The sequence below is a fragment of the Sus scrofa genome, unplaced genomic scaffold (genome assembly GCF_000003025.6).
Source record: "Sus scrofa isolate TJ Tabasco breed Duroc unplaced genomic scaffold, Sscrofa11.1 Contig1574, whole genome shotgun sequence".
NCBI classification, from domain to species: domain Eukaryota; kingdom Metazoa; phylum Chordata; class Mammalia; order Artiodactyla; family Suidae; genus Sus; species Sus scrofa.
In genome coordinates, this window is record NW_018084913.1 from 82,330 (window position 1) to 110,237 (window position 27,908).

General features: G+C 41.9%; 3 protein-coding genes and 1 pseudogene across 3 annotated transcripts; 1 reads left to right on the top strand and 3 right to left on the bottom strand.

Annotated features, from left to right (window-relative positions):
- Nucleotides 1-877: 877 nt before the first annotated feature.
- On the bottom strand, nt 878-2,282 carry LOC100518850 (olfactory receptor 51V1-like). Its single transcript, XM_003129523.2, has one exon. It carries the CDS (start codon nt 2,118-2,120, stop codon nt 1,344-1,346), a length of 777 nt encoding a protein of 258 aa, XP_003129571.2. The 5' UTR covers nt 2,121-2,282; the 3' UTR covers nt 878-1,343.
- Nucleotides 2,283-6,997: 4,715 nt separating this feature from the next.
- LOC100519039 (olfactory receptor 51V1-like) lies at nt 6,998-8,073 on the top strand. The gene is given in 3 exon segments (XM_003129524.3): nt 6,998-7,865; nt 7,867-7,913; nt 7,916-8,073. Coding segments are annotated over 3 exon segments (1,005 nt in total). The 5' UTR covers nt 6,998-7,065.
- Nucleotides 8,074-15,946: 7,873 nt separating this feature from the next.
- Nucleotides 15,947-17,306, bottom strand: LOC110258222 (annotated as a pseudogene).
- Nucleotides 17,307-23,674: 6,368 nt separating this feature from the next.
- LOC100519378 (olfactory receptor 52A5-like) lies at nt 23,675-27,446 on the bottom strand. Its single transcript, XM_021081405.1, has 2 exons — nt 26,676-27,446; nt 23,675-24,684 (listed from the first exon to the last, which is right to left on the bottom strand). Exon 2 carries the CDS (start codon nt 24,629-24,631, stop codon nt 23,675-23,677), a length of 957 nt encoding a protein of 318 aa, XP_020937064.1. The 5' UTR covers nt 24,632-24,684; nt 26,676-27,446.
- Between the last annotated feature and the right edge of the window lie 462 nt (nt 27,447-27,908).

The following is a 27,908-nucleotide window of genomic DNA, read 5'->3' on the forward strand; positions in this document are numbered from 1 at the left end:
TTCTACAAAAAAAGTTCTTGGGAGTTCCCGTTGTGGTGCAGCGGGAACAGATCTGACGCGTATCCATGAGGATGAGGGTTCTATCCCTAGCCTCACGCAGTGGGTCGGGGATCCAGCATTGGTGTGCGTTGTGGTGCAGGTCACAGACACAGCTCAGACCCCACGTTGCTGTGGCTGTGGTGTAGACCGGCAGCTGTAGCTTCGATTCCACCCCTGGCCTGGAAACTTCATGTTCTGCGGGTACAGCCCTAAAAACCAAAAAAAAGTTCTCGCCGTACTTGCAATCAAATCTAGAAAAGATAATGGAAGATTAAATCAAGAAAGTAATGCATTTATTCTGAACAGTAAAGGACATCAATTTTATGTAAGACTAGAGTTAGCGTGAAGTTGGTGTCCATTTATAAATATACAAGAGAGTGTAGAAGTTCCTCCGAGAAGCTGGAGACAGAGTTGTCTATCGATAGATTAATGAAAAGAGGAAGGTGGATGCTTTGGATGAAATTTACAAGCAAACTGTGAACCAGTCTGAAAACATCATTGAAGGTTAAGGACCAATTTTGGAGTTCACGTCATGGCTCAGTGGTTAACAAACCTGACTAGTAACCATGAGGTCGCGAGCTCGATCCCTGCCTCGCTCAGTGGGTTAAGGATCTGACGTTGCCGTGAGCTGTGGTATAGGTTTCAGATGCAGCTCTGATCCCACGTTTCTTGGCTGTGGCATAGGCCAGCGGCTATAGCTCCAATTCGACCTCTAGCCTGGGAACTTCCATATGTCACCGGTGCGGCCCTGAAAAAGACAAAAAAATCAATAAAAATAAAAAAAGGTTAAGTACCAATTCTAAGGACCAGTTTTCACTTCCATATTGATCAAGGCAGCCATACCAAGTGGTGAAAAAACTGTGCCTCCATTGATAGATATAGCATCTATGTTTGAATAACGTTCTTGGAGATATTTCTTATGAAATAAAATTTTTCTGGATAAGAGTAAATCGTCCTTTTTCCTAGGCAGAAATAATAGCAGCCTGTGATGAACAAGTATACTATGAGAACTTCCAGCATTATACCGGAATTGAGAAATACAGGTTTTCACCATTCTTGATACTCAAAGTCTTTGAACTAATGGCCTGTCACATCAAATCTTAATGGTTAGTTGCCTTATATTGAACTGCCTTGAATAAATCTATCCCTTCCCCTTTTTTGCCAAAGTTTTCTGCTTAGAACCTATTTACACCATTTTGATCTAAAGCATCTCGCCCCCTCTTCATGGAAACCCACTTCTGAATCCTTCCACACATCTGTTGGGTCTTCCTTTGCAAATACTACCTCCCCTCCCGTAAAACTCATCAACCTCGAGTGCTCAGGCTTGTTTTAGGGAACCACCTCCGAATCCTGCCACGGATCTGCTGGGTCTTCACGCTGTAGATGATGGGGTTCATCAGGGGTGGGACGATGATGTAGACGTTGCCCATGAGGACGTGGACCACGGGCGAGAGGTGCTGCCCAAAGCGGTGCACCATGGTCAGACCAATGACGGGGATGTAGAAAACCAGGACGGCGCAGAGGTGGGAGACACAGGTCTGCAAGGACTTGAGCCGCTCCTCCCGGGAGGCGATGGCCAGGACAGAGTGCAGGATCCTGATGTAGGAGACGAGGATGAGCACGGAATCCAGAAGCAGGGTGCAGAGCACCAGGGCCAAGGCATAGACGCTGTTGAAGCGGATGTCCGAGCAGGCCATTCGAATTAAGTCCTGGTGCAGGCAGAAGGAGTGGGAGAGGATGTGGGGACGGCAGTAGTTTAAGAACTTGAGGCGAATGATAACTGGAGGTATGAGTAAGGAACTCCTGCATAGGATCGCCACCCCAATTTTCATGACTTTGTCATTAGTTAGGATGGAGGAGTAGCGTAGTGGGTTGCAAATGGCAACGTAGCGGTCAAAGGCCATGGCCAGAAGGACGGAGGACTCCACGAAGGACAGGCCATGGATGAAGTAGGACTGGGCGATGCAAGCATCCAGGCTGACCTCCCGGCTGAGCCCCCACAGGACGCCCAGCACCGTGTGCACGGTGGACAGCCCCATGCACAGGTCCGTGACGGCCAGCATGGCCAGGAAGTAGAACATGGGCTGGTGCAGGCTGGGCTCCGTCCGGATCACATGCAGCACCAGGCAGTTCCCGGAGAGCACCACGGCGTAGATGCAGGAGAAGGGGATGGAGAGCCAGGGATAGTGCTGCTCCAGGCCGGGGAAGCCCGCAAGGAGAAAGGTGGAGGCGTTGGTGTCGCGAGCAGCAAAAGCTGGCATGGATAATTTGTGAGGTTTTCTCTATGCTTCAGGCATTATGTCCATTTGGTAGATGATCTTTATATAGCTTATTTTCTCATTCAGAATCAATTCGAGCAAAGGTGGGTCATCGTGTAACACACACGTCTCTCGATTAGAGGGTCACCATTCTGGTCGTTCCCATCCATCATCCAGATATTTGGCCATGTATGCAAATCTGTTCCTTTTCTACCTGGAAACAAACGTTGAAGGAGGACAAAGGAGAAAGTGATCTCAATAATGTTGTCTTTTCTCAAGCAGTTAGAACGTCTGCTGGGATTCGATTCCCAACGAGCATGTTGATCCTTCAGCATCACTGTGCAGGGCAGTTACCTTTAACCTCAGAGGACCTTTTCATGCATCCCGTGATTCAGTCTCTCTTCTCTTTGCTTGTCTGCTCCCAGGAAAGAGGACTGTATCTTTTTAAAATCCTTCCCCCAAGACAGAGCTGGAGGGCTGTGGTGTGTGACATTCAGAAAGAGGCTAATGGATATAAATGGACCCTGTGTCCCCAGGGATATTCAATAACATGAAATGATGAAAGCAACTATTACCTGACTGTAATCCAGAATTATCCAAGGACTGTGAATGTGTTTCATTTAGCAAAGACTTGGTCTGTTTAGTGTCTTGGACTCTTCCAGTGCTCTTCTAGGCATTTAAAAAATATTCTAACTGGGTCACCATGCTGTACAGTAGAAAAAAAATTGTACTGGGGAAATAACAATAAAAAAACTAAAGAAATATATTCAGTAATCTAAGCCTCCCATCAACCTCAAGGAATGGGTGCTATCATGAGCCATGCTCCCCCCCCCAACAATGATAACTGAGTTCCAAAAGGCTGAGTAACTTGCCAAAGTCATACAGTGATTCAGTGGTGAAGATGCGAAGGCAGGCAGTCTGAGCCCAGAGCACATACTCTGAGCTCCCAGGCTCTGTCTTCATTGCATCTTCTCTGGGAATCCGTCAGCTCACATTTTATCCTCCTCACTTAGGAGCTGAAGGAAACCTTCCTTTGATTTTTTTCCCAGTGAACATGTGAGAGTAATGTTCTCCCCTGCACCTCAGACTTGTACAGTAGGCGTAACAGTTGTGAATGATGGAATGTGGCCTAAGAACCACTGTAGACTAAAGATGCTATAAACAGGTCAAGTATTCCCTCTCTGCAAAGCATTATTGCTTGATTTTAGTATGTCTGTTCTGCCTACCAGAACTGCTATTTTTCTAGCCATTGAGGAGATTGAAGTAATCGTTTTTCTGCTTGTTTTTGTCTAAACTGATGTTGCCCTCAAGAGAGACCCACATCGTCAAAGGCACTAGATATAATCTTGTTGAAAAACTTGTCCTTGTATATAAACAGCTCAAATCCAATTGTAATCCCCCATTTCCTTTATTCTGCACTGACTGAAACACTAAGTAAATGTTAGTGATTTTGCAACTATACGATGTTATCACTTTTATTGTTATCAGAAGGTCGTACCATTTTTACAAAATATCAGATCTAAATTGTGCTGTCCACAAAATTAGAACTTCAGCTAGACAGTGCTCTTTTCAGAGTATAATAGGGATAAAAATAGTAATAATCAGAAAAATAACATTTATTCTTGATTAAATTATAAAGTCCACTCTCTACTGTTGGCATGCTCTAACATTTGATATTTAATAAACACTACCCCCATGTTTAAGGACCAGCATAGGTTGTAAGTGGTATAAATCAACCCAAGTATGAATTAATTTTAGGTAGGACTAAGTCGCAGAGACAGATAGCAGTCCATTTTTGCAATCAGTAATATTTCCAATAAGAGCAAAACACAGCGCTTGGATTTATTTTTACTTGTGAAGAAAATTTCTAAGCATTAAAAAAATATTAGCTAATTTCATGATGAAGCCCATGAAGGCTCATATCTATCCCAGTCTTACAGATTTATTACAGTATTACCCGAAGCCCAGAGAGGTTAAGCAGCCTGCCCAGGGCAAACAGGCAGGAGGTGGATGACTTGGGTCAGACGGAATGTTGAGCAGACGTTCCGGCATCATTCCCTTTCAACGACCCCCCCTTTCCCAACTTTCCCAGCCTACTCCCCCTTCCAACTTCTTTCACGTTTTTCACACAGTAGATGAGGTATCAAATTATTTGTCACTGAAGGGTAAGAGCATATAAATAATATATATTTTATGTTCACATATCCGTCTGCATATAAGTAACTGAAAATTTGATTCCACTTCCTATTCGGTATTCAAAATCATTCACTCTTTCTGTAAAAGCCACGATCCCTATATTCTTAACTTAATGTCTTCCTACATATCCTTCCTGTATCAGAAAGAGAAAAATATTTAGTAAAATATTCTGAAGCCTTAAAGACAACAAAGGAGATGCTATTTTGTAGTTATAGTAGCTGATATTATTTGGTATTTTTAAATATATGGGATAAGAGAAAATGAAGATAAAAATTTCATTTGAGATTTAAATGTATGCTAAGGCCATTTTTGCTAACTAAATATATTGAACTGCAGAATTGTAAATAAAATATGATTAATTTATAGTTATTGATAAAATATACTATTTTAGAGGAGCATTTATGAGACAGGTGGTTCCTAAGTGTGAAGTTTGAGATTCGCATCAACCTGTAAGTGAATTACTGCTCTTACTGTTTTACAGAATGAATTGAAACTCCAAAAGGGTGACTGGTGTTAAATGAGAATTTGGCAGCTCAGATCTCTAATTCGTACTTAGTTCTATCTAGAGTAAGGTACACATGCTTTCCTTTGCACCCTGTAGATTACCTGCTAAATAACTTAAGTTTTTTATCTGTGAATTCATTCTCAGTGGAAAAACATGGGCTAAAAAATAAAAGCAGAGAATAATCCCAAACATTCATCTTCACGTTTACTTCATTTTGTTTGATTTTATTTTTGATCCAGACTATCCTTTAAAAAGCAATTTCTTATGGAGTTCCCGTTGTGGTGCAGCAGAAATGAAGCTGACTGGGAACCATGAGGTTGCGGGTTTGATCTCTGGCCTCGCTCCGTGGGTTGGGGATCTGGCGTTGCCGTGAGCTGTGGTTAGTAGCTGTGGTGCAGGCCGGCAGGTACAGCTCCGATTAGACCCTAGCCTGGGAACCTCCATGTGCCGTGGGTGTGCTCCTAAAAAGAGAAAAGACAAAAAAAAGGGGGGGGATGTCAGAGAATCTATGAACTTGCCACATCTGGCCTCCATACCCTCCTGTCCAAATCTGGTAGATAGTCTTCTCAATAGGATAATTTAACAAGGAATCAAACCGATAAGCGGAATCTGAGAAATATAGTTTCTGGGGTTTTTTTTTTTTTTTTTTTTTTTTTTTTTTTTTTTTTGTCTCCCCTGCAGTGAGGAGGAGTTAGACAATAGTAATGCAGAATTAAAAAAATAAAAATTCAAGAGTGTAAATATAGCAAATGCAGTAGGTTGCAGGGTACAAAACCAACACACAGAAAACGAGTGACGCTTTTATACACTAATAAAAGGTGTAATCCTCAAAGAACTCTAGCAATTAAATGGCATAACATAACTACTTTCATTCTGAGTATAATTAAAGAGTGGTCAGACTCCGAGCCCAGAGTAAATGTTAAAATTATGTTCAGCAGTGTCGTCGTTATGGAAATCGAGGCTCTGATTTCAGTCAGCCCCTCTAAGGAGCATCAGTCTTATCCCAAATTATATGATTTATATACATGTTTTATATGTGTCTGCACATGACCTCTTTCAGTACTTAAGCCATGGGTTCAAGGACGAGAAGGACAGCTTGTAGCTGAAATGAAGGGAAATAAAATGAAATCTTACATTAGTAGAAAAATTTGCTAAAATATGTCTGCTTCCCCTCACATAAAATGTAAAGACAAATCATGGAGGAAGCGAACAATGAGAGGTTTCTAGGTCTCTCTGTTCAAAGCTCATTTTCAGATCCATCAGGGTGAAGGAATTATTTCTATAATTTGCACTTGTAAGTATATTTAAACCTTGCAAAGCCTGCTGTGCACACCCTGCCCATGGGTTTTCTCTCACTCCCAGGGGTGAAGGGGAATAGCACGATATGTAGCATCCCTTGCTCTCACAATTTTCTGGGATCCAGGATTTATTCCAGCAGCTCTGATACTTCTTGCACCTGCATAAATCTGGCTTCTCCGAGACTCTCAAAGCCCTTGTGACAGACGGGCAAGGAGTGAGACTGATTTTCAAGATTGGCAAGAGCATCTCTGCTGTGAGTGATAGTTGTTCTTGATTAAGTCCCTGAAACACGGGGGTCAGAATGGACCAGGTGACCGATAAATGCCTCCTCTAAATGACTTCGTGGCTTATGTAACAGGCAATGGCTAATCCTACACCCCAACAGCAGCGGGTTTATATGCGAACAACCCCAATGCGCTTTCCTTTTCTATTTTGTACGCTTAAACATGACTGTGCCCCCAGAAGCCAAGACACTTTGTCTTTGCTGTTGGACGTATTGAGAGAAAAGTGATGATTTGTAATGTGGATTCTGATCCTTCTGATGGGTGGATTCTTATAAAAAGCAGGTTTCATATGTAGGCATAATTAATTTAGTCTGTTTCAGAGAATATTGAGCTTCTAAAAAAATACAGGTATTGGTCTTATATCTAGTGAGCCGTTATGCTAATCCAATTTTTATTGTCGCTGTTACTTCAGACTTGACACTGAGGCAGGGAAGACACACATGGATCCTGATCAGTGCTAACGTACGTTTTTCCTTCTAAATCAATGTCTGTTGGACCTGATTCCAAACTCAGTAACTCCACCTTTCTCCTTGCGGGCTTCCCCGGCCTGGAGCAGCACTATCCCTGGCTCTCCATCCCCTTCTCCTGCATCTACGCCGTGGTGCTCTCCGGGAACTGCCTGGTGCTGCATGTGATCCGGACGGAGCCCAGCCTGCACCAGCCCATGTTCTACTTCCTGGCCATGCTGGCCGTCACGGACCTGTGCATGGGGCTGTCCACCGTGCACACGGTGCTGGGCGTCCTGTGGGGGCTCGGCCGGGAGGTCAGCCTGGATGCCTGCATCGCCCAGTCGTATTTCATCCATGGTCTGTCCTTCGTGGAGTCCTCCGTCCTTCTGGCCATGGCCTTTGACCGCTTTACTGCCATCTGCAACCCTCTGAGGTATGCATCCATATTAACCAACGCCAGGATCATCAACATTGGGCTCGGAATTTTAGTTAGGAGTTTCATGTTCATCGTGGCTCCCATAATCCGCCTAAAGTTTTTCCGCTACTGCCGACCCCACGTCCTCTCCCACTCGTTCTGCCTGCACCAGGACCTCCTCCGGCTGGCCTGCTCGGACATCCGCTTCAACAGCGTCTATGCCTTGGCCCTGGTGCTCTGCACCCTGCTTCTGGATTCCGTGCTCATCCTCGTCTCCTACATCAGGATCCTGCACTCTGTCCTGGCCATCGCCTCCCGGGAGGAGCGGCTCAAGTCCTTGCAGACCTGTGTCTCCCACCTCTGCACCGTCCTGGTTTTCTACATCCCCGTCATTGGTCTGACCATGGTGCACCGCTTGGGAGCACCTCTCGCCCGTGGTCCACGTCCTCATGGGCAACGTCTACATCATCGTCCCCCCCTGATGAACCCCATCATCTACAGCGTGAAGACCCAGCAGATCCGTGGCAGGATTCGGAGGTGGTTCCCTAAAACAAGCCTGAGCCTCGAGGTTGATGAGTTTTACGGGAGGGAAGGTAGTACTTGCGAAGAAGTAACTCGTGATTTGTAGTAATAGTACATTTACCTGTAATGCTCGACAGGGTAAAGGCATAGTGATTGTGAATTTTCTAACTTACATAGTAAATTAGAGAAATAGGCAGAAGGAGTGTTATTGATTTTGTTTCCCAATTTTAAAATTAAATAAAAAGTGAGTTATATTCCATAGTGTGTCAATGAGGACTTTACAAATTTAGAAATTTTTAATACCATTTATGCTTTTTTTGTTTTTTGCTTTTCAGGGCCAAATCTGTGGCCTGTGGAAGCTCCCAGGCTAGGGGTCGAATCTGAGCTACATCTGCCAGCTTATACCACAACCACAGCAACTCAGGATCCAGCCACGTCTGTGACCTACACCACAGTTCACGACAATGCCACCCACTGAGCAAGGCCAGGAATTGAACCCAGATCCTCATAGATACTATTCGGGTTCATTACTGCTGAGCCACAATGGGAACTCCCAGCATGTAAGATTTTTGAATTCTAGTTCAGAGCCATATTTCATTTTTGCATCTAACTTATATTGTTTACTCTGTATGAAGCAAGCAGCTTTTACATACTATTTTCATGTGTCACAGGTTGTCAGTGTAGAGCTTATTCATACTTCTGCTTGTAACTCTTACTTATAACTAAACAAAAGTGTCTGGAGAGTTCGACCTGCTCATCTCATAGAATGCCGATATTGGCAGATTAGACCGCATGGCTTAATGCAGAGATCTGGGGAACAGTGGCAGCTCATCAGCTTTCACATCTCTACATGCCTCCACCCAGTCTTCCCAAAGACATACGTCGGTCCTTTGGAGTGAATTGAGAATAGTGGGGGATGCTCACTGACTTTAATAGGCTTGATTATCAATCTTGGTTTAATATCAATTGACTTTAATATCAAGACAGTTGATTAACCAACCCCTTCGTTTTTAGAAGAGGATGGTGAGGCAGGGAGGTACTAAGTAAAACATTAGTAGCTGAACAGGGGATAGAATTGTGGTTGTTTTGTTCTGTTTTGTTTTCTATTTATTTATTTATTTCTTCCCCCTGCACCGCAAGGGGATCAGGTTATCCTTACATGTATCCATTTTCCCCCACCCTTTGTTCTGTTGCAACATGAGTATCTAGACATAGTCTCAAGGCTGCTCAGCAGGATCTCCTCATCAATCTATTCTAAGTTGTGTCTGATAACCCCAAGCTCCCGATCCCTCCCACTCCCTCCCTCTCCCGTCGGGCAGCCACAAGTCTCTTCTCCAAGTCCATGGTAGAATTGTGGTTTTGGGAGTCTTTTGAACAAATGCTTTATTTCTACAGCTCATCCTCTTCCTAGGCACAATCAGTCATCAAATGCAGGTGTGCATGGTTCTTTCTTTACTTTTTTAAAAATTTCCCAACAAATTAAGAAATATTAAGGTTAAAAAAATATGGTTTTTTTCTTTCTTTAAATATCCCACTTAATCCTGGCTGTGTACCAGCCGTGACTGAGGCAGCAAAGTTATCAGCAGAGCCTTACTGCAGTTAAGCTGCGTAGATTGGAGGAAACGAACTGTCACGTGTTCACCTTCCAGCATATAAAGTTCTGAGGACAATGTTCTAGAGGACATAGGCTTGTTCAATTTGGAAATGAATCGTCGCTTTGTTAGCTTTCGGGTTGTCTTTTAATGCTTTACTATGCGATAAGAAATATGATTGGTTTTTCCTTTTAATTAAAAGACTCTTGAATTTGTGACTCTGGCCTTTCGGAAGCGTCCCACTCATCATGGCCCCACACGTCCCTGTGGCTCAGTCTGCTTACAGGGCTCTGTGCTCGTCAGATTCCTTTCCTCTTACGGTTTCCTTTCTTTTGAGCTCCCTGTGATGGTACTTCTTCATGTCAGAATCCCTGCCTTTCCCATTGGTCCTGTCCCTCTCCTGGTAACCCATTTCCTAAAGAGCCTATTTGCAAAGCATTGTTACTTAGCTTCCTCTAGTTATAGGGGAGAATATATATGATTTCAGCAATAAGGGTGGGGAGGAACCTTCACCTTCAATGATGATATTAATGAATGATGGTTATGTAAACGACCTCTGTCCTATTATGTACATTCATGTTTAAACGAAATGTTTGTATGTGTATCCTAAGTCAGATTTTTAAGTAAGAATAACTGAGTTAGCCAAGGACAATAATATTGTCCCCGTTTATCCAGCAGTAAAATGGGTTTGGGGAGCTTTACATTTTGTGTAAGTTGAGTTTTTTTCTCCATAAGTAATTCTGAGAAAATAAGTTTTATAGTATTTTAATTTATATAAAATGTTATATTATAAATTTTCCCCTCAATTTCTTCACTCTAAAAACTGATTGGAAGACATAGTACACTGAAATGAGCCCAAGTAAATTAATAGTGAAAAAGGAGAAGTTTGAATAAAAGTGATTCATGAACTGTCAGGGTCAAAATGCTCTCTTTATACATTCATTCTTTACTTTAATAAGTTAAAACACATTGATAACTTATAATTAGACATTAGTCATTAATGCATTGTGTGTGAATATGTACCTACACATATACATTTGTATTTGTATATGCATATATATTTTTATATATATGGTCCTTATCTTTAGAGATTCGGTGTTTGTGGCATCACCTGCTTCTTAAATTTATCTGAAACCCAAACCAGTACTCAGGGTTTTCATCATAATTGGTGGACAGAACAGCAAAACATTTGGGTGGCCCAATGTGTGTGTCCTCAGCCTGGGTCAGCAAGGTGACACTCTGCTTTCTTGACTCAGCTCTTGTGAGCACCCTTTTGGCAGTCTATTTGGTTCTATGTTTTTCTCAGTTTCTCTGGTGGTGATTTTCCTGTTTAAAACAGCCCCCCAGCACAGGGCCGCAGGGCTGCCTGGGGACACAGGCTGCGATGGACCTTGTGAGAGAAATACGGGTGTGCAATGAGCTTCCCTGAGGCGCGAGACCACAGTGGTCCGTGTGGTCCATGGTGATGGACGGAAACCCCTGTGCCTCCGGCAAAGGAGGAGGCAAAGTGCAAGCCTCATGGGCGGCTTCTCGGACAAGAGCTTACGTCACATCTTCAGTGTGTGATGAAGCTCTGACAAAACGGGAAAACGGCTCCCTCTGTGGATCCACGAGGGAAATAAGTTAAATAAGATGTAGTGGACAAAACGAACAGACGAAAGGTGTGATGGACACTCTGTTGTCGGGATGAAATCCAAAGAAATTTAGACACAGTACCCAGGGTCAGAGAAACGCTCAGCTCTTCTCAGCTAGTATTTTATTATAATGAAATACTGCCTACGATTCCTTACTTGTCAGAAATAGATATGAAGAGCCTTTGATACATGTGAAAATGTGTCTTTAAACAGAAACACACACACACACACAAACATTATCTTAATTTGGTTAATAAAAATGTGACCAGAAGCCCAAAGGAACTTATGGCTATATTTCTCCAAAGCAGAATGGCTCAGAATTTACTAATACAGTGTTTGCAGTGACTTCACACAATGTAATTACAGAAAATAACGAGGATAGATTGTGTGTGTATGTGTGTGTGAGAGAGAGAGATTCTATTTCTATCAATATATACAGGAAAAATGCTTACCCACCTATGAAAATACACACATTTATAGCATAATCAATATGTTTGAAAAAAGGTTTATTTAGGGCAAAAATTAACTGAATTAACTGACTATTGTAGTGCTTCTACAATATTCAATGTTTGGGAATTTTTGAAATGAAAGAAATCCAAAATTTGTGATTTACGGAGTTGTCTCTTTTATATCGGTAGATGAAAAACTGCAGAGGAATAATAGTCATGATATGATCTCATTTTTATTAAAAATAAGTCTGCATGCATTCAGATATAAAAAAGCCTGAATATCACACTCATTAGCTCTATTGAGAGAACGAGGAAAGAAAACAGAAGAAGGATTTACATTTTTTTGCATTTTATACAATAAAAGGTATTAAGTTAAATAGATATTTATTCAAAGAAGAACATTCTATGGATTTTTCATGAAATCGGGTATAATTTTACCTTGCTGATAGGTTTGTCATATGCATAGGTATCACAAACAATCTCGTATATATTAAAGACCATATATAATGTTGAGATTGGCAAAGTTTTCCAAGCGTAATTTTAAAAACGTGTTAAAAGGGGAAAATAGGGTAAATAAAAATATTTTGCATATAAAATCCTAACTGTAATTTAGTCCAGAGGAACATGAAAGGGTACCTAGAGGCAAAAATTTACCCAACGAACAAGCAACTCCATTTATTACCGAAGAAGTTAAAATGCATGAAACCCAGTCTGAAGCCATGAGAGGTCTGGAGGAGGATTTTGGAGACCAGAGAGAGCCGATGGTGTGAATCCACACTTGCCGAGAGTCTCGGATCAGTCCTGGGCATGGAGCAGGAGGCCAAGGAGGACAATTTTTCCTACAAAAAGCCAGTTCGGAGGTTCAGAAAAACAGAGAATTTGGAATGCATTCAGGGCAGGAAAGAAAAAGAGAGGGCAGCATAAGGCTCTCACTCCAGGTGGGAAAGGAAGAGAGACAAAATGCTGATAGCGTGCTAGAGCTCACGGGAAACGTTTGCTCACCTCTGAACCTGCATAGCATGGAAGGCCAAAGAAGCAGAGAGCCTCTGAAAAATAAAGAGATTTTTTTTTTTTTTTTGACAAGTAGTGCTGGACAGAAAGGGATTATAATCTAGGGTGAGGATTGCACTCCTCGGTCACATTCGAGAGCCGTGGCGAGCAAAGCCAGGACTGCACTGGTCCATACAATAGAAAAAGAAGCTCCAACCGGGGCAGATCCTTGCTTAGATTAAGCTGGTAAATCTATACGGGGCTTGTCAGAGAGCAAGAGCATATCCCTGGAGGAAAATACAACTTCATAATTTAGTGTGTGTAATGTCTGACACCCAGTGAGAGATTTCTAAGAAATAGGAATGTAAGTTTTAAAGCAAAGAGAAAGAAAGACTAATAAAAACAGATCCGCAGTTGTTATTTATTGTAACTATCAGTCAGGGCATTCAAGTAATGATGTTTAATGTGTCCAAGGAAATAGAGAGACAAATAGATAAATAAATCAGTAAATACAATGAGAAGACTGGAAATTTCACCATAATACATTAAAATTAAAGGAGAGAGAGAGGAAAAAAACATCAGAGGGATATTATAAAACTACAAACTATAAAAGCTAAAGATAATAAATAGGAAAAGACAATTACAGAACAGAGGAATTAGTACATTAGAAGAGTTATAGGAAATAAGAAGACTAAGCTTACAGAGGCAAGAGATGTTCCTGGAGAAAGAGAAACCCTTCACGATAATACAAAGATCAATCAAGCAAGAAGATGCGTTAGCTTTAAATATTTCTGTACGTAATAATAAGGAGTATCTAACTACTCATAGCTTAAAAGTACACCCATCAAAAATTCTGCAGTTCTAACAATAGAAAGACACTCATCTGCATTCCCAGTGGGAACTTTTAATACACTTCGATCAAAACCTAAAAACACAAGCAAACGACTCTAAGATTATAAATGATAAAATCATGTAAAATTAACAAACTTGACTATGTACACATAGATATATAGACACGGAAATAGAAACAGGCAACAGTAACACTGCATTCAGCATGGATAAGTCAACCAAAGTGACAACAGACTGGGTCATGAAAAAAGTTTACATTGAATATTGTGGGATATTGGACCATCTGAAAAGCAGCGCATAATGTTTGGACTCAAGCACAACAGGAGTGATAATGATTTTCATGACGAAAACATTAGTGATGATGAAGACAATGAAAATGATCACGTGACAATTGAGTCCTTACTAGTTACCAAGCGGCAGGAGAAGTCCATTGCATGCAGATACCCACTGCTTTACACTATCGAAACCACTGTCTTTAATTCCCAGAGAAACATGTGCTATTCTTTTATATTTATAGGTTAGGCAGCTTAATTTATGACAATAAATTGTTTTCCAATTCACATAGTTGGGAAGTGGCAAAATGAAGTTTCGAGCTGAGCTCATTTGACTCTGAACTCATGCATATCACCACTTCCTCAATGATTTTTTTTCTGACAAAATTTAATCTGCTTTTTGTATTAAATATTCTCAGTAGACATTTGATTACATGCAGTCATTAATGATGGGCTTGCAAAATGTAGTTTCTCCATGAAATTTTATCATTAGCATTTGAGCATCTTAATGCAGAACAAAGTAATTTTTACTTTATACTAAAAAAAAGAAAAGGAAAAAAGAAAAAGAAAGAAAAAGAAAGAGACTTTGGGAAACCAATATAGTGAGAATCTCAACTTCCATTATTTCTGTCCAGGTCTAACTCCATCCTTAGTAGGTCACAAGGTGATTGCTTGTTGACTTAGGAAAATAATTGAACAAACTTTTGAATACTATTCCCTGCAGTAAGTCTACAACGTGCCTCCACATTTGTAACATTCATGCAAACCTCAAATACCAAAGCTTTATTCACATTGCTCTTTAAACAAATGAAGAAATGAAACGAGCATTTAAGAACAACGGAAAGGAAGCCTAGTATTGTGTGGCCCAGTCTTAAATTTGTCTGTGCAAGTACATTTTACATCATGAGAATCACAAACTTAATACCGTGAATTACTTAATGAGAACAGCCTTCAAGAAGAAGATATTTATATCTGTAATTAACAAGAAGGAGCTATTCAAGGGATAGATTTTGGTGGCACAAAGTAATCACTAAGGAAGATTTTACAATGGTTGGAGAAAGAAGGTAGAGAGACTAGTTCACTAACACAGAGGAGGTTGGCCCTGGTGCTCCAAGTAGGAGAAAGGTCCGTGTCGGTATTATTCTTTACTGTGATCTGCACAGGCGTCTCCACATTTGTTTAATTCATCCAGACCTGACCTCAGGTGACAAGGAGAGTCGTGTGTTATAGACAAGTGCTTAGTCTTCAAGCATCTTCTCATCTGGTTCCCTCCCTTTCTTCCTTTATTTATTCATTTATTTATTTATGATTACTCAAATGAATGGATCACATCTGTAGTTGTATAATGATCCTAAGAATCTGATTTCCCAGGATTTCCATCCCACAGCCCAAGTACATCCCCCCACCCCCCAAACTGTCTCCTCCGGAGACCATAAGTTTTTCAATGTCTGTGAGTCAGCATCTGTTCTGCAAAGTTCAGTCTGTCCTTTTTTAAGACTCCACATGTCAGTGAAAGCATTGGATGTTGGTGTCTCATTGTATGGCTGACTTCACTTCGCATGATAGTTTCTAGGTCCATCCATGTGTCATTCTTTTTAATGGCTGAGTCACATTCCATTGTGTACCCCATCTTCTGGATCCACTCCTCTGTCGGTGGACATTTAGGTTGTTTCCATGTCTTGACTGTTGCAAATAGTGCTGCAGTGAACATCGGAGCACATGTGTCTTTGCGAGTTGTGGTTTTCTCTGGATAGATGCCCAGGAGTGGCATTGCTCCCTCAGTTTCTTCTAACTGCATTCTGACTTCAGTTCGATAACCTGTGGAGTTCTTTAACACGATCTTTCACATGCTTGTTAATGGATTCCTCAAGTAGCACGATGCTCCACACCATTAACTAGACGCTTAGATCACACAGGCGCAATGGATGAGCCGATACATTTATAGGAGGGATTAGATCCATCAAATGCTAAGCCTGGTCTTTGGAACAGAACATTTTTTAAAACTTTTTCTGAGGGTTGCACCTGTGGCAAATGGAAGTTCCTGGGCAAGCGGTCGAATCAGAGCTACAGCTGCTGGCCTATGCCGCAGCCACAGCAACTCGGGATCCGAGCCGTGTCTGCGACTTACACCACAGCTCACAGCAACACCAGATCCTTAAACCACTGAACGAAGCCAGGGGTCAAACCCGCATCCTCGTGGATCCTGGACTTGTTCATCATCCTCTAAGCCACTGAGGGAATTCCCTGGAACGGAACATTTTTATCGCCTTGTCTCGGATGTGTTTGGTCTTTACCCCGTAGACAAAGGGGTTGAGGAAGGGTGGGACCAGTAGGTACAGGTTGGACAAGGTGATGTGTATATATGATGGGAAATAAGTCCCAGACCTGTGAGTGAAAAAGGAGAAAAAGGCAAGGAGATAGAACTGGAAGAAGACACATATGTGGGGAATGCATGTGTTAAATGCCTTAAGACGCGCCTCTTTCTGAGGCAGGCGGAAGACAGTGATAAATATTTGTGTGTAGGAGAGAGTGATCAAAAGGAAGTCAAGGCCTCCAACAGTAAACGCGCCAAGGAGACCATAAATTTATTGATGAAAACATCTTCCGTGGCGAGTTTCACAAGGGCCATGTGTTCACAGTAAGTGTGGGCTATCAGCTTGGTTCTGTAAAGCTTCAGGCGACACTTTATGAGCAGCAGGCATGGGATCACGAGCATAGCAGGCCGCAATGTCACTCCAACGCCAATGTTAGCGACTAGTTGTCGAGTGAATATGGTAGCATGCCTCAGAGGATAGCAGATTGCTATGTAGCGGTCCAGCGCCATGGCCAGCAAGACGCCCGACTCAATACCCTGAAATGTGTGGATGAGCCACATCTGAAAGAGGCAAGCATCAAAATAGATCTCTGGCAAGTGGAACCAAAAGATTCCGAGCATCTTGGGGACAATGCTGGTGCTAAGGGCAATGTCTGTGGCTCCCAACATGGCCAGGAAGATATACACGGGCTCCTGGAGACGGGGCTCCGATTGGATGATGACCAAAAGGAGAGAGTTCCCCATCAAAGCAATGATGTACATGGCACAGAATGGAATCCCTATCCAACGCTGGACAGTGTCCAGGCCGGGGATCCCAATGAGGGCCAGCACGGAGGGCATCAACACGGTGCCGTTAGCAATAGGCATGGCAGGGGTCTTAGCAAGAGGACAGCCTTTGCCAACCTGGGACTTACTCTAATCCTGTTCTCAGCCAGTCACACAATTACTGAAGGCCATTAGTAGGAGAATCAACCTCATAAGCCTATTTATCTTTTTTCTTTCACAAATGACTGAGACGTTGCCAACATGAAGACCCAGGGAAAGCTTCACCAGTGTACACTTGAGCAGCGGCAGCATCCATCCACACCCAGTGGTCCCCAGAGCATAAAAGCTGAGTGTTTGGACGCCACGCTTGGGATGGCGCCAATGTGATCAGGCTGTGCAGTGGGGGGTCTCCTTCCTGCCCCACTCCATCTTCCCTTTCTGCTTCTAATCAGTTGGTGGAAATAAGCGGGAAAAAAGAAAAGGGAACAATGCTTTAAACAAAGAGATACCGGAAGCCTTGTACCTCACTGTTCTCTCCCTGCACTCCCCCACCCCCAATGTATATTTTCTTTGTCCTCTTTACTCTCCATTCACCTTAGACCAGCAGGCTGGTTATTTCTACAGAACATGCTGATCCTTCTTTAAAAACATTGGTTGAAGGCCCCTTTCTAGGGTTGTGACTACTCTAAATCAATGGCCTCTCCGAACTTGAACTTCCTTCTCACCAAAGATATTTGAAATATGAAATGGCTTCAGGACCCATAGAGCCAGCTGGAGATAGACAGTGGCAGCTGCAGTGTGTTTTTTATGACCATGGGAATTCTGATTCAGGAAACAAAGTCATATATATTCGCCAGTTAGATAAGCATCTGCGGCTCCTCACACAGCCTCTTCTCCATACATTAGAGAGACAGTTTGCAGATATCAGTTAATAAAATGAAGAGGTTAGCGAGTACCAGTGGAGGACAGGAGAGACCTCGTGCATTTCTCCAGGAGCGGCGTGAGGAGCTGCTGGCTGGTTAGAGGTGTGGTGAAATGATTGACGCTGGAAGCCGAGGTCTCCATGTGGAGGTGGTGTTGACAGCGATGATGCTTACACAGAAATCAAGGCTACTTGCTGCTGAAGGGGGGGTGGAAAGGTTGACTTTCTGTGAAAGCCGAACCGAAAACATGAGGGAGTTGGCCTGGTTGAGAACCGTCCAAGATATTCCATAGAGAGTAGCACATGGGTGCATTCAGGTGGACGAACCTTGGGGGCCAGGAGAGACCGAAAGAGGAAGCCCTGGAACAACTTTCTCACTGCACAATAGAGGCTGCAGCCCTTGACATTTTCCAGTCGCTGAATACCAGCAATGCATTAGATAGGTCAGCTGTCGGGATGACAAGAGCATGCATTGATGAATCTATCTATTTTTTTTCCTTTTTTAAGTAGTGATTTTTATTTTTTCCATTATAGCTGGTTTACAGTGCTCTGTCAGGTTTCTACGGCACAGCAAGGTGACCCAGTCACACATACACATATGCATTCTCTTTCTCACACTGTCCTGCTCCGTCACAAGTGACCAGACATAGATCCCAGTGCTACAGCAGGATCTCCTTTTGAAGCGACATGAGAGAGGTTGGTTGCATAAGGGATTAACTGTCTAAATCAAGCAGATTGTAATTTTTTTAAGTGCTGTTGTCATAAGCATTCCAACGTATTTCTCTGTAAGTCAAGTCCCTGCTTCTGGATATTATTCTTGGTTCTTTACCGCCCCCCTCAAACTCTCCATTTCTCAAACTCTTCAAATTTTAAATTCGGAATGCTTTGAATTTTATGCTGCCAAATCACCGTCTTCAAACAGAATTCCTCAGTCTTGCTTCCTGACATCTGACTATGAGCATACGTCCCAAGACTGTCCAATTATGCACAAGCCTCACAAAAAGATCTCCTTGTCTTGAGCTGACGCCTTCTCTGAACGAGCGTCCTACTTTTTGAATTCTGTGTCTTCAGATATATTAGCGCAAAGATTCAAGGCACTAAAGATGCTTTCTTCCTCAGGTCAAACATCTGCAGGTTCCTCGGCCTCCCCAGTGGCTGCTACCTGCCCTTAACCCTCCATCTTCCCAAGCAGAGTCTCGAATTTATTAGTACTGTTCTTGAATCATACTTCCTAGAACTTCGAAATCAGACCTTATCAAAAATATATTTATACTCTTTCCTTTTACGACTTGGATTTTTTTCCCCCTACAGTCTGTCTTCACTGCCTGTACTTGTGTTTGTACTTCAAGACACCTGATTTTATCTCCCCTTAACCAGATACACGTACCTAAGCATCTGCTTACTCAGCATCCAGAAGCAGCAGTGGGAAGTGCAGGAGGAGGCTGTTCTTTGCTGGTCTCAGCTGTGGATGATTTGTGTTTTCTAACATAATTTTCCCTGCTGACCAACGTTCCATGGCCTTGTGCAAATCCTGAGAGTTACGTTTTACTCTCTAGGGCAAGGAAGGAGTTTTAGGACCAGAGGGGCAACCAGAATTTCTCAGCACAATCTTCTTCCGCATTTCCCAGGGGACCTGATAATATCGAGTCCAGCCTGGAAATGACAGTGTCCTCTTAGTCAAAGTGCAGTTGTGTTTCTTTCAGCACCAGAGGTTGGGGCTCCTCTCCTGCTTAGATGTGTGGCAGAGAAAAGGAAGGCCGTCGTGGGGGTGCACGTAGAGCTGGACTCCATTCCCTGACTGAGAAAATTGGCCTGCTTTATTGCATGCTTTTCAAGGAAAGGAAATTGGAAACACAACACATAACCGCCTCTTCTTGGTTATTCTCACTTCCTCTTGGCCATCCTTGGGCATTCAGAGGATTTCCAGACGCACTTCAGAACCCCAGGCAGAAGTGTGTTTGGAAAGGTTTGGAAAGACAGGGCTGATTGTGTAGTAAGCTCTGTAAGAAGTAAGACTTGCTAAGACAAAGGGCAAGCTGAAAAAAATCAGCAGTGCCCAGGTGCTATGCTTCCTGTGTGTGCAGATGGGGTGAAGGAAGATGCTTCTGCTTAGAGACGGAGATCATGGGATTTTTCAGCATCTCTGGGTCACAGGAACTTTGATACTCTAAAATATGTTTAATATGTAGTTTAATTTAAGATACATATACGCTTGAGAATCCCATGTTCTAATTATATCTAAACCTACCTTCAGCATCCCTAGGGATGGCTTTTCAGAGCACAGTATTCTCTCTCCTGTCCTCTCTGTTGAACAAACCCCACCTGGTCTATTGAAGAGCCTTCATACAGCGTGCAAAGCCGTGGTCGGGCTGCTTTCAAGTAGGCTACTAGTCAGCACGTGGATCTATTGAGCGTTTTGCTTGTGTTTTCATCCCCTTTCCAGGTCAGATTTGTTCCATGCTGCAGATCTTGGAGCATAGAGACCTTCTAAGGACTGGTCCCAAAATGATACTGCCTACAGAGGCACCGAGGGTCTGCTCCACTCCCAGATTTGATGTGCCTTTCAGCGGAGGACTCAGCTCATTAGACAGAGTCTAGGGTAGCAGATGACCCCCTGCATCAGGTGGAGAGTTGAGATGTTTCTCGGATTGGTGTATGTCCTATCTGTAATGCAATCTGGTTATTCATTTGGAAAGTGCCAACCACAGTCGCAAATGCTACTTTTATATATATATATATATATACTATATGGCTAAAATTATGAAGGGCTGTATCATGTATTAGTAAAGATTCCAGTAATGCAGATTCTTAGATTCTGCCAGTGGGTTTAATTGACGCAAGCAGTTCAGAAATGTGTTACATTATCTACTCATGTTGGAACGTGTTGGTACCCTATGAATTAGCCGTTTTTAGATGCAGAAGTCATCACTCTAAGTGCAGCAAGATCCATGTACGAGAATGATTATAAATCTGTTCTTCATACTTGACTCTTCTCCAGGCATAGGATGGGTAAAGAAATGTTATTCTTTCCATAGTACATTATGCAGGAAGAAGAAGAGCATAAAAAGAGGCACACAAAATATCCAGGATAAAAATCCATAAGAAGAACAATAAAAAAATATAGTATGTGCTTCTATTTATATCAAGTTTAAAAAGAAGCAAAATAAACTATAACATTTAAGAATGCATGCTTAGTTTCAAAAAGTATAGAGCCAAGCAAACATATAATTATATTGGATATTCGTATAAAGATACCTTTGGGGAGGATAGAGATTGTAATGAGCAATGGGACACATACAAGGCTTGTGGGATATGAAAAATGATTTATGTCCTCACATTTATGGTAATTTATTTGCACTTTTCCTTTGAGGTTATATTTCAAAAAGCAAAGAAAACATGCCTGCCCTAGTGGCTGTATTACTTACTTCTTTCTAATCACCCCAATCAAAGACTAAATTCTCCTTATTCTTACAAAGGTAAAGTCATTACCTTGCTTGTATTTTCAACGGAACTGTTAGCTTTACTAACTAACCTATATCTCATCTTCTCCTTTAAAGACAAAAAGTAGTGGCTCGATTATTGCACCCTGTTCTTGTCCTCTCAAATGAATTATAGGCTTAAGAAGATGGACTTTCAACCCATGGCCAAGTTATACCTCACAATCTCATTTGAAAATTACTTTTTCTGTATCATAATGCATTTTTATGGTTTCTGTTGTTTGCCTTTCCTCGTCCTCTGGAAGATAAATGCAATCATGTATCCGAAGCCAAGAGAAAATTTTGTCTTCTTCAAACAACGAGGTTGTTTTTTCTACCTAACTTGGGCTCTTTAAACATAGCTGTTTAACACCCTTTATGTTACTAGGGTCCTTTCTGTTCCTCGATGCATTTTTGTGCTTTATACTTTGGAATCTGGTTCTCCCGGTCACGCATCATTAATCTCTTATTGTCATTACTCTCTGCTTGCCTCGGTTCCTTATTCAGGAATATCGTATACTTCTGACCCCTATTCTGTGTCCTTTCTGCATGACGATCTTTTTGAAAGAATCCGCGTATTTGCCATTTTACTTTCTTTTGAGCTGTTGAGGTCCTCCCAGTTACCCACTATGCAATATGGATGCCAGTACTTTTTGAAACATTTAATGCGTTAAGATGAAATTCAAGTAAATTAAGCTTTTATTATCTCATGCAACATATGTCTGTATGTCTGATATACACTAATACATTGTTTTATTACTTCTCTTGCTGTATTTTTCCTTTCTTCATATACATCATATTTAGACAAATTTTATTAAAAATTAAGTGCATTATGACTCAAACTTCTGTTTCATTCAAGATTTTTTTTAAATTATTCTCTTCCTCGGCTTCTTGAATGTCATTATCCCTTTCTTTTTTTTTTTTTTTTTATTATTTTCCCACTGTACAGCAAGGGGGTCAGGTCATCCTTAGATGTATATATTGCAGTTACAGTTTTTTCCCCCACCCTTTCTTCTGTTGCGACATGAGTATCTAGACATAGTTCTCAATGCTATTCAGCCATTATCCCTTTCTTTTTCTTTGTTTCTTTCTTTCTTTTGGTAGTGGACTACTTCCATAGGTTATGTCTTTTCTAACTACGAATTTTACAACTAGAGATCCAGATACGTCTGTCTACTTGGTCCTTCTTAAAAATCATCGTATTGGTTCTGAGTCTTGAAGACTAATTGAAGTAAATTTAAACTGGATCTCTACTGATGCAGCATCCTGCAGAAGGATGAAGGCGTGCGTAGGGGTGGTGGGGGGGGAACAGCAGCGAATGAAGAAAAAGCTGAAGTCCCTCTTTGAGGAGCCAGTTTCTCCTATGTCAGTTCCGTATCTGGCTCATACTTTCAAGATTATATAATGATCCGCTCAAGTTATCGTCTTGTTTACTTTACTAATATCGGCATAATCTCTACCGTGCAAATTTTCTGTAAGATGATGGTGTGTGTTATCTTAGAGCCTCTAGATTTGCTGCTTTTGCATACCATTGAGCAACAGCAGGAAAATGTTTGAACTGTACATTATTCAGTGTTATTTTTCCTGAATTTCAAAGAAGGCTCAGAGATTGTCTTACTGTTAACACAAACATAAATTAGAAACAGTTCCTGTACTCAAGATACTTGCAGTATGAAATTTCCAAAAGCAATGAAATGTTTTGGTGTAAGTGTTCAGGGCTAAAACTTAAACCTCTAATTTCAGGTAAAACTCAAATTGGGTAAAATCATTACAATGTGTGTCTCTGGAAGGATGGTTTCTATTTAAGTACTGAGCAAATTATTTGACTAAAAAATATGTTTTTGCATATACCTAATATTTTTATTAACTTTTTCTTATTCGTACCTATGCCATCTCCTCAGTGGTCACAGAATTTGGTTAGCATCATCCAGTTTTTGTGTTGCTGGTGTTGATATTATCGTTTATACACTACTTATATATTCATTATTATTTTGGGAAAGTAGATAAAAATACATACCTGATACCAAATTTATCAAAGGGTAGATGCACAAGCAGATATTTGAAAATGAGACCTAGCCAGAGTTATAGTATGGATTGGTGAAGCAGTTAAAACATATTAATGTATTCCGGGAACTTTCCTGAAATGAAGTGTTTTCTACAATTTTGTTTTGTATATGGGCATACTTATTGCCATACGGGAAATTCCAGGTTTAAACAAACAGGACCAAAACAGAAGAATTACAAAAACATTTTAAAATTGCAACTTAAGAGAGTTTTTCTTTATATCAATAGCAAATCAAAATTCTTAAGTATTTGAGAGTTTGTTAAACACTTCCTTAAACTCTGAGCATTGGCGTTTAAATGTTTTTTTCAAATGTAGACAGGTGTTCACCATCTTCAGGTTGCGTCTTTGAACCAAACTAAAATTTCTACAGAAGGAGCCACTAATGATCAAGATGTCTTTTGGAAAAAAACACATTCAGGACATGGTCACGAATTTGTTTGGTCTTCACGCCATAGACAATGGGGTTGAGAAAAGGTGGGACTAGCAAATAAAGGTTGGATAAGAGGATGTGAACACAGGGCGGGATGTGAGAAGCAAACCTGTGTGTGAAGAAGGAGAAGAAGGCGAGGAGGTAGAACTGCAGGAAGACGCAGATGTGGGCGATGCAGGTGTTAAAGGCTTTGAATCGTGCCTCCTTCTGGGGCAGCCGAAAGATAGTGATAAAGATCGAAATATAGGACACAGTGATGACAATGATGTCAAGCCCTAAGATGGTGAAGGCAACAAATAGACCAATGATCTTGTGGATCCGGATATCTTCAGCGGCCAGCTTCACGAGGGCCATGTGCTCACAGTAAGAGTGGGAGATGACAGTAGTTCGATAGTGTTTAAGACCGCGTTTGATAAGTACCAGGCACGGTGCTGTGAGAATGGCAGCCCTGAGTGTCACCCCAACTCCCATGTGAGTCAGGAGTTGTCGGGAGAAGATGCTGGCGTGTCTCAAGGGGTTACAGATGGCCACGTAGCGGTCTAGGGCCATCGCCAGGAGGACCCCGGATTCAATGGCCTGGAAGGAGTGAATAAGCCCCATTTGCAGAAGACAGGCTTCAAAAGAGATGTCTGGCAAATGGAACCAGAAGATGCCTAACATTTTGGGGAGAATGCAGGTGCTAAGTGCAATGTCCGTGGCCCCCAACATGGCCAAGAAAATGTACATAGGACGATGGAGATTGCTTTCGTGTTTGACTATCACTAAGATCAGGGAATTCCCACTCAGAGCAATAAGGTACATGACACAGAATGGAATCCCGATCCAGCACTGCACGGACTCCAGTCCGGGAATCCCGATGAGTGTGAGGACAGAGGGCATGAAGACTGAGCCGTTGAAGGTGAGCATGCTCACCTGGTGCCTAGGGCAAGGGCTGCTTCACCTTCTATTGCCTGTGAAGCCTTCATAAGTTAAAGATAAGACAAAGTTAGTTTATTGTAGTAAAATGGACCTTAGTTAGGGGTATCCCATCTCATCTTTTCTATCCCAACTATTTCTCGCTAATTTTCTTTCCCTTTTTCCAATGTCATTATGTGACCAGTCCTCCGGTTCTATGTTTCTGCATGTCGTCCTAATTTTCAATGAAATGTATTAAGTCGACCTGATGGCTTCCTTTTGGTCCCTGACTACTGGGACAAACAAGATCCCTTTAACTCATCTTTGCTTATCATCTTCTATGCTTCTTCATCACCTGCTAATTGGAAGTGAGGGACAAAATTCATTGAATTCAGAGTAAAGGTATTTCAGGAACTGGACTCTATAGCCAGCTTAGCTATGAGAATCTGCAATGGTAGAAAATCGTTCTGCTTGATCATAAGCAGATTAGCAACTGTGAAAAGAATGTTTTTCAGGTTTGCAACTCCCTAAGTTTTTTAGCCAGCTTAGTCTCTCCATGGTCTGAACACTCTGCAAAAGATTCTCCCCGGATGCTTTCAATCCAATATTTCAAACTTTCAGTGTTTCTCCCCAAACCAGCCATACATCTTACACTTTTCCTTCTTAAACTCTGAGACAATAAATCCACACGTTTAAATTCATGGGTGTTATCCTTACCAGTCTCTTTTAGATTTGTCTGTGGGAGGCCTGACTGTGGGCACATCACCTGTGTTCCAGTATCAACCTCTGTCTTCAGTTATTCTCTCTCCTTATCCACAGTCTTTCGGCCTGAATACCTATGTTTTCATAACTATTTACAGTAACAAAACTCCCCTTTAAAGGTAGTGTTTACGTATAGCCTTAGGCATCTTATATCCACTCAAAACACACTTTCTATACAGGTGAACATTTTCCTTTACACACTGGTTTTCACAGGACTGGCTCCATTCCCTTCTTCCTCTGTGCCCTTCACTGCTTCCTTCATGCATAAGACTGTGTGCCTCCAGGGCCTCCTGCCAGTGGCTTGCCTTATCATTTTCCCAAACGTGGGGACTTTCCTGCCTGCCAATTCCCTACAACCTATATTTATCTCTTCTCCAAATCAATCAATCAATCAATCAATATATATATATATATGAGATATAGATTATATTTATATATATATATATAAATTCCAGTGTGAGGACCCTCCTGGTTCTCTGAGATCTTGTGCCACAGTGCAAGACAGCTGCAAATGTGGACTAAGTCTTTGAATTGAGCAGCAAATGCATTAATGTCTTAATGTCTCCTTAAACCCCAGATCTGCTTTCCAATGAGACCCATTGGCTGTGGATCTTGGCAGTTATTGGCACGGGATCTGAAGTCTGCCAGGAGAAGGTAAATCCTGGATGCCACCACTTTGCTTTACAGGCTCTAAAGCCAATTTCAAAGCATCTCATTGTCTCCGTTTCTGTGTTGGTGAAACAAGGATGGATCGTGGATAAAAACACATCACAGTGTGACTGTGCGCATTAAAGGACATAATCCCTCTAAAGAGTTGGAAGAAACATAAAGAGTTTGATCGTCAATAAAAGTCCACACTTAATTAGTGGACATTCATCTTCGGCTCACAAAGAACTTGAGATATTTGAGGAGCACTTTGCTCCAATAAGCATTTCTCCTGAATTAGCTGAAGGGCATCTTTTTTCTTGCATCCTTTCCAGTCTAAACATGTATAATACCTTTGGCAAATACGCTTTCCATTCATCCATCAGCACAGATGTCATTCTCTAGATCTTTTTTTCTATTTGTCAACCTCTCTTTGCAATTTTTCACCCCGTGTGACGTTAGCTGATTCAGAAATACTGTGCAAATGTGAAACACAGTCTTCGTAGTGTTTAAAAATTCAAACGCTCTAAGATCATATTGCTCTTTCTCATCCTGTAATTCCTTTGGATCACATGATACAGCGACACTTTCTGAAACCAACCCTTCATTTCCTTAGAGCCTGTGCAGAATCTCAAACCCAAAGACCTACCAGGGACCATCTGTGTTAACTCGCATAGAGGCCAGGAAGTGGCAATCGTCTTGATGTTTCCGATGGTGCAGGAGGGATGCTTTATAGTGTAGGATGCACCTGGGAATGTGGTTCCACCAATCCCTGGAGAGCTTTTAGGGTCCCTGGAGACAAGGATGAGGCATAATATGGTTCAGAATGTACAAGATACATCGTCTGAACGTGCTTCTCCATTTTAAAAGTGTGCTCAAACTTTGGTTTCACCTTGGGAACAGGAACCAAAAGGAGCCTCCTTTCAAAAATTCCTAAGAGAAGGCAGTGTCCCAAGATAACACACATCAGTGTTACTGACTCACCAAGATACTGAGCCAACCAAGGTACATCGAAACATTTGAGATATGAGTGTGAATATAGGCTAATGAGCGTGGACCTTGTGACAGAGAGATTCAACAAAAAATTTAGTTGAATTCTAGATGGAGAAGCAGTGCTTTCTTCTTTAGGTGCTTGAAAGGGGCCGACCTGGGAACATTCACCTCAGGGTCTCAGGTACCAGTCACTTTCAGAGCTTCTTCCATATGAAAGTGGGTGACACAATTCTTTCTTTTATCCAAACCAGCGCCCACCGCATTTCCATAAAAGGATGCTATGTATTTTCAGGAGTGTTAGTGTCAGTCATACACCTTCTATCAACTTCCCAACCTGAAACTGTTATCTATGGCAGCTGTTTACTTGGTTGAAAGAAGGGTTGGTACTTTACAGTAGGGATTTGGAGCTCTAGCACCTAGAAGAGGAGGAAATAAGATGTCTCTTATCCGCATAGGACAAGAGAAAGGCCACCAACCCTGGATGACGTGCCTCTGCCTGAGAGACCTGGTCATCTTACTTGAAGTCACAGTGTTTTTGTCCTGGGTCACTGCCTCTGGCCCTATTGAGTCGTTCTGTTCCTTTGGAATGGAAAAGCTCCCTGGCCACCTTTTCTCATGAAATTCCCACTCAATTATAATCATCCTAGAAAAAGCAATGGTCTAGAAATGAGGGCAGTTAAATGGAGGATCCAGCTCACCCTGGAGTACACGTGGGCATCACTTCCTAGCTGGGCACTCAGTGATTCCCACTGGCTGGCTGAAGTCAGTTGGAACTGAGTCTCTACATCAGGGAACCCAAAACACACAAACAAAGAGACAAAGAAACCAGTGCATGTCAGATTGCCAAAGCCTCACGCCAGAAAGAGATGGACCAAACCAAAGTGAAATA

Bases quoted from the DNA above. Each gene is read 5' to 3' on its own strand.
- LOC100519378 (XM_021081405.1), bottom strand. From the start codon at position 24,631: ATGCTCACCTTCAACGGCTCAGTCTTCATGCCCTCTGTCCTCACACTC.
- LOC100518850 (XM_003129523.2), bottom strand. From the start codon at position 2,120: ATGTTCTACTTCCTGGCCATGCTGGCCGTCACGGACCTGTGCATGGGG.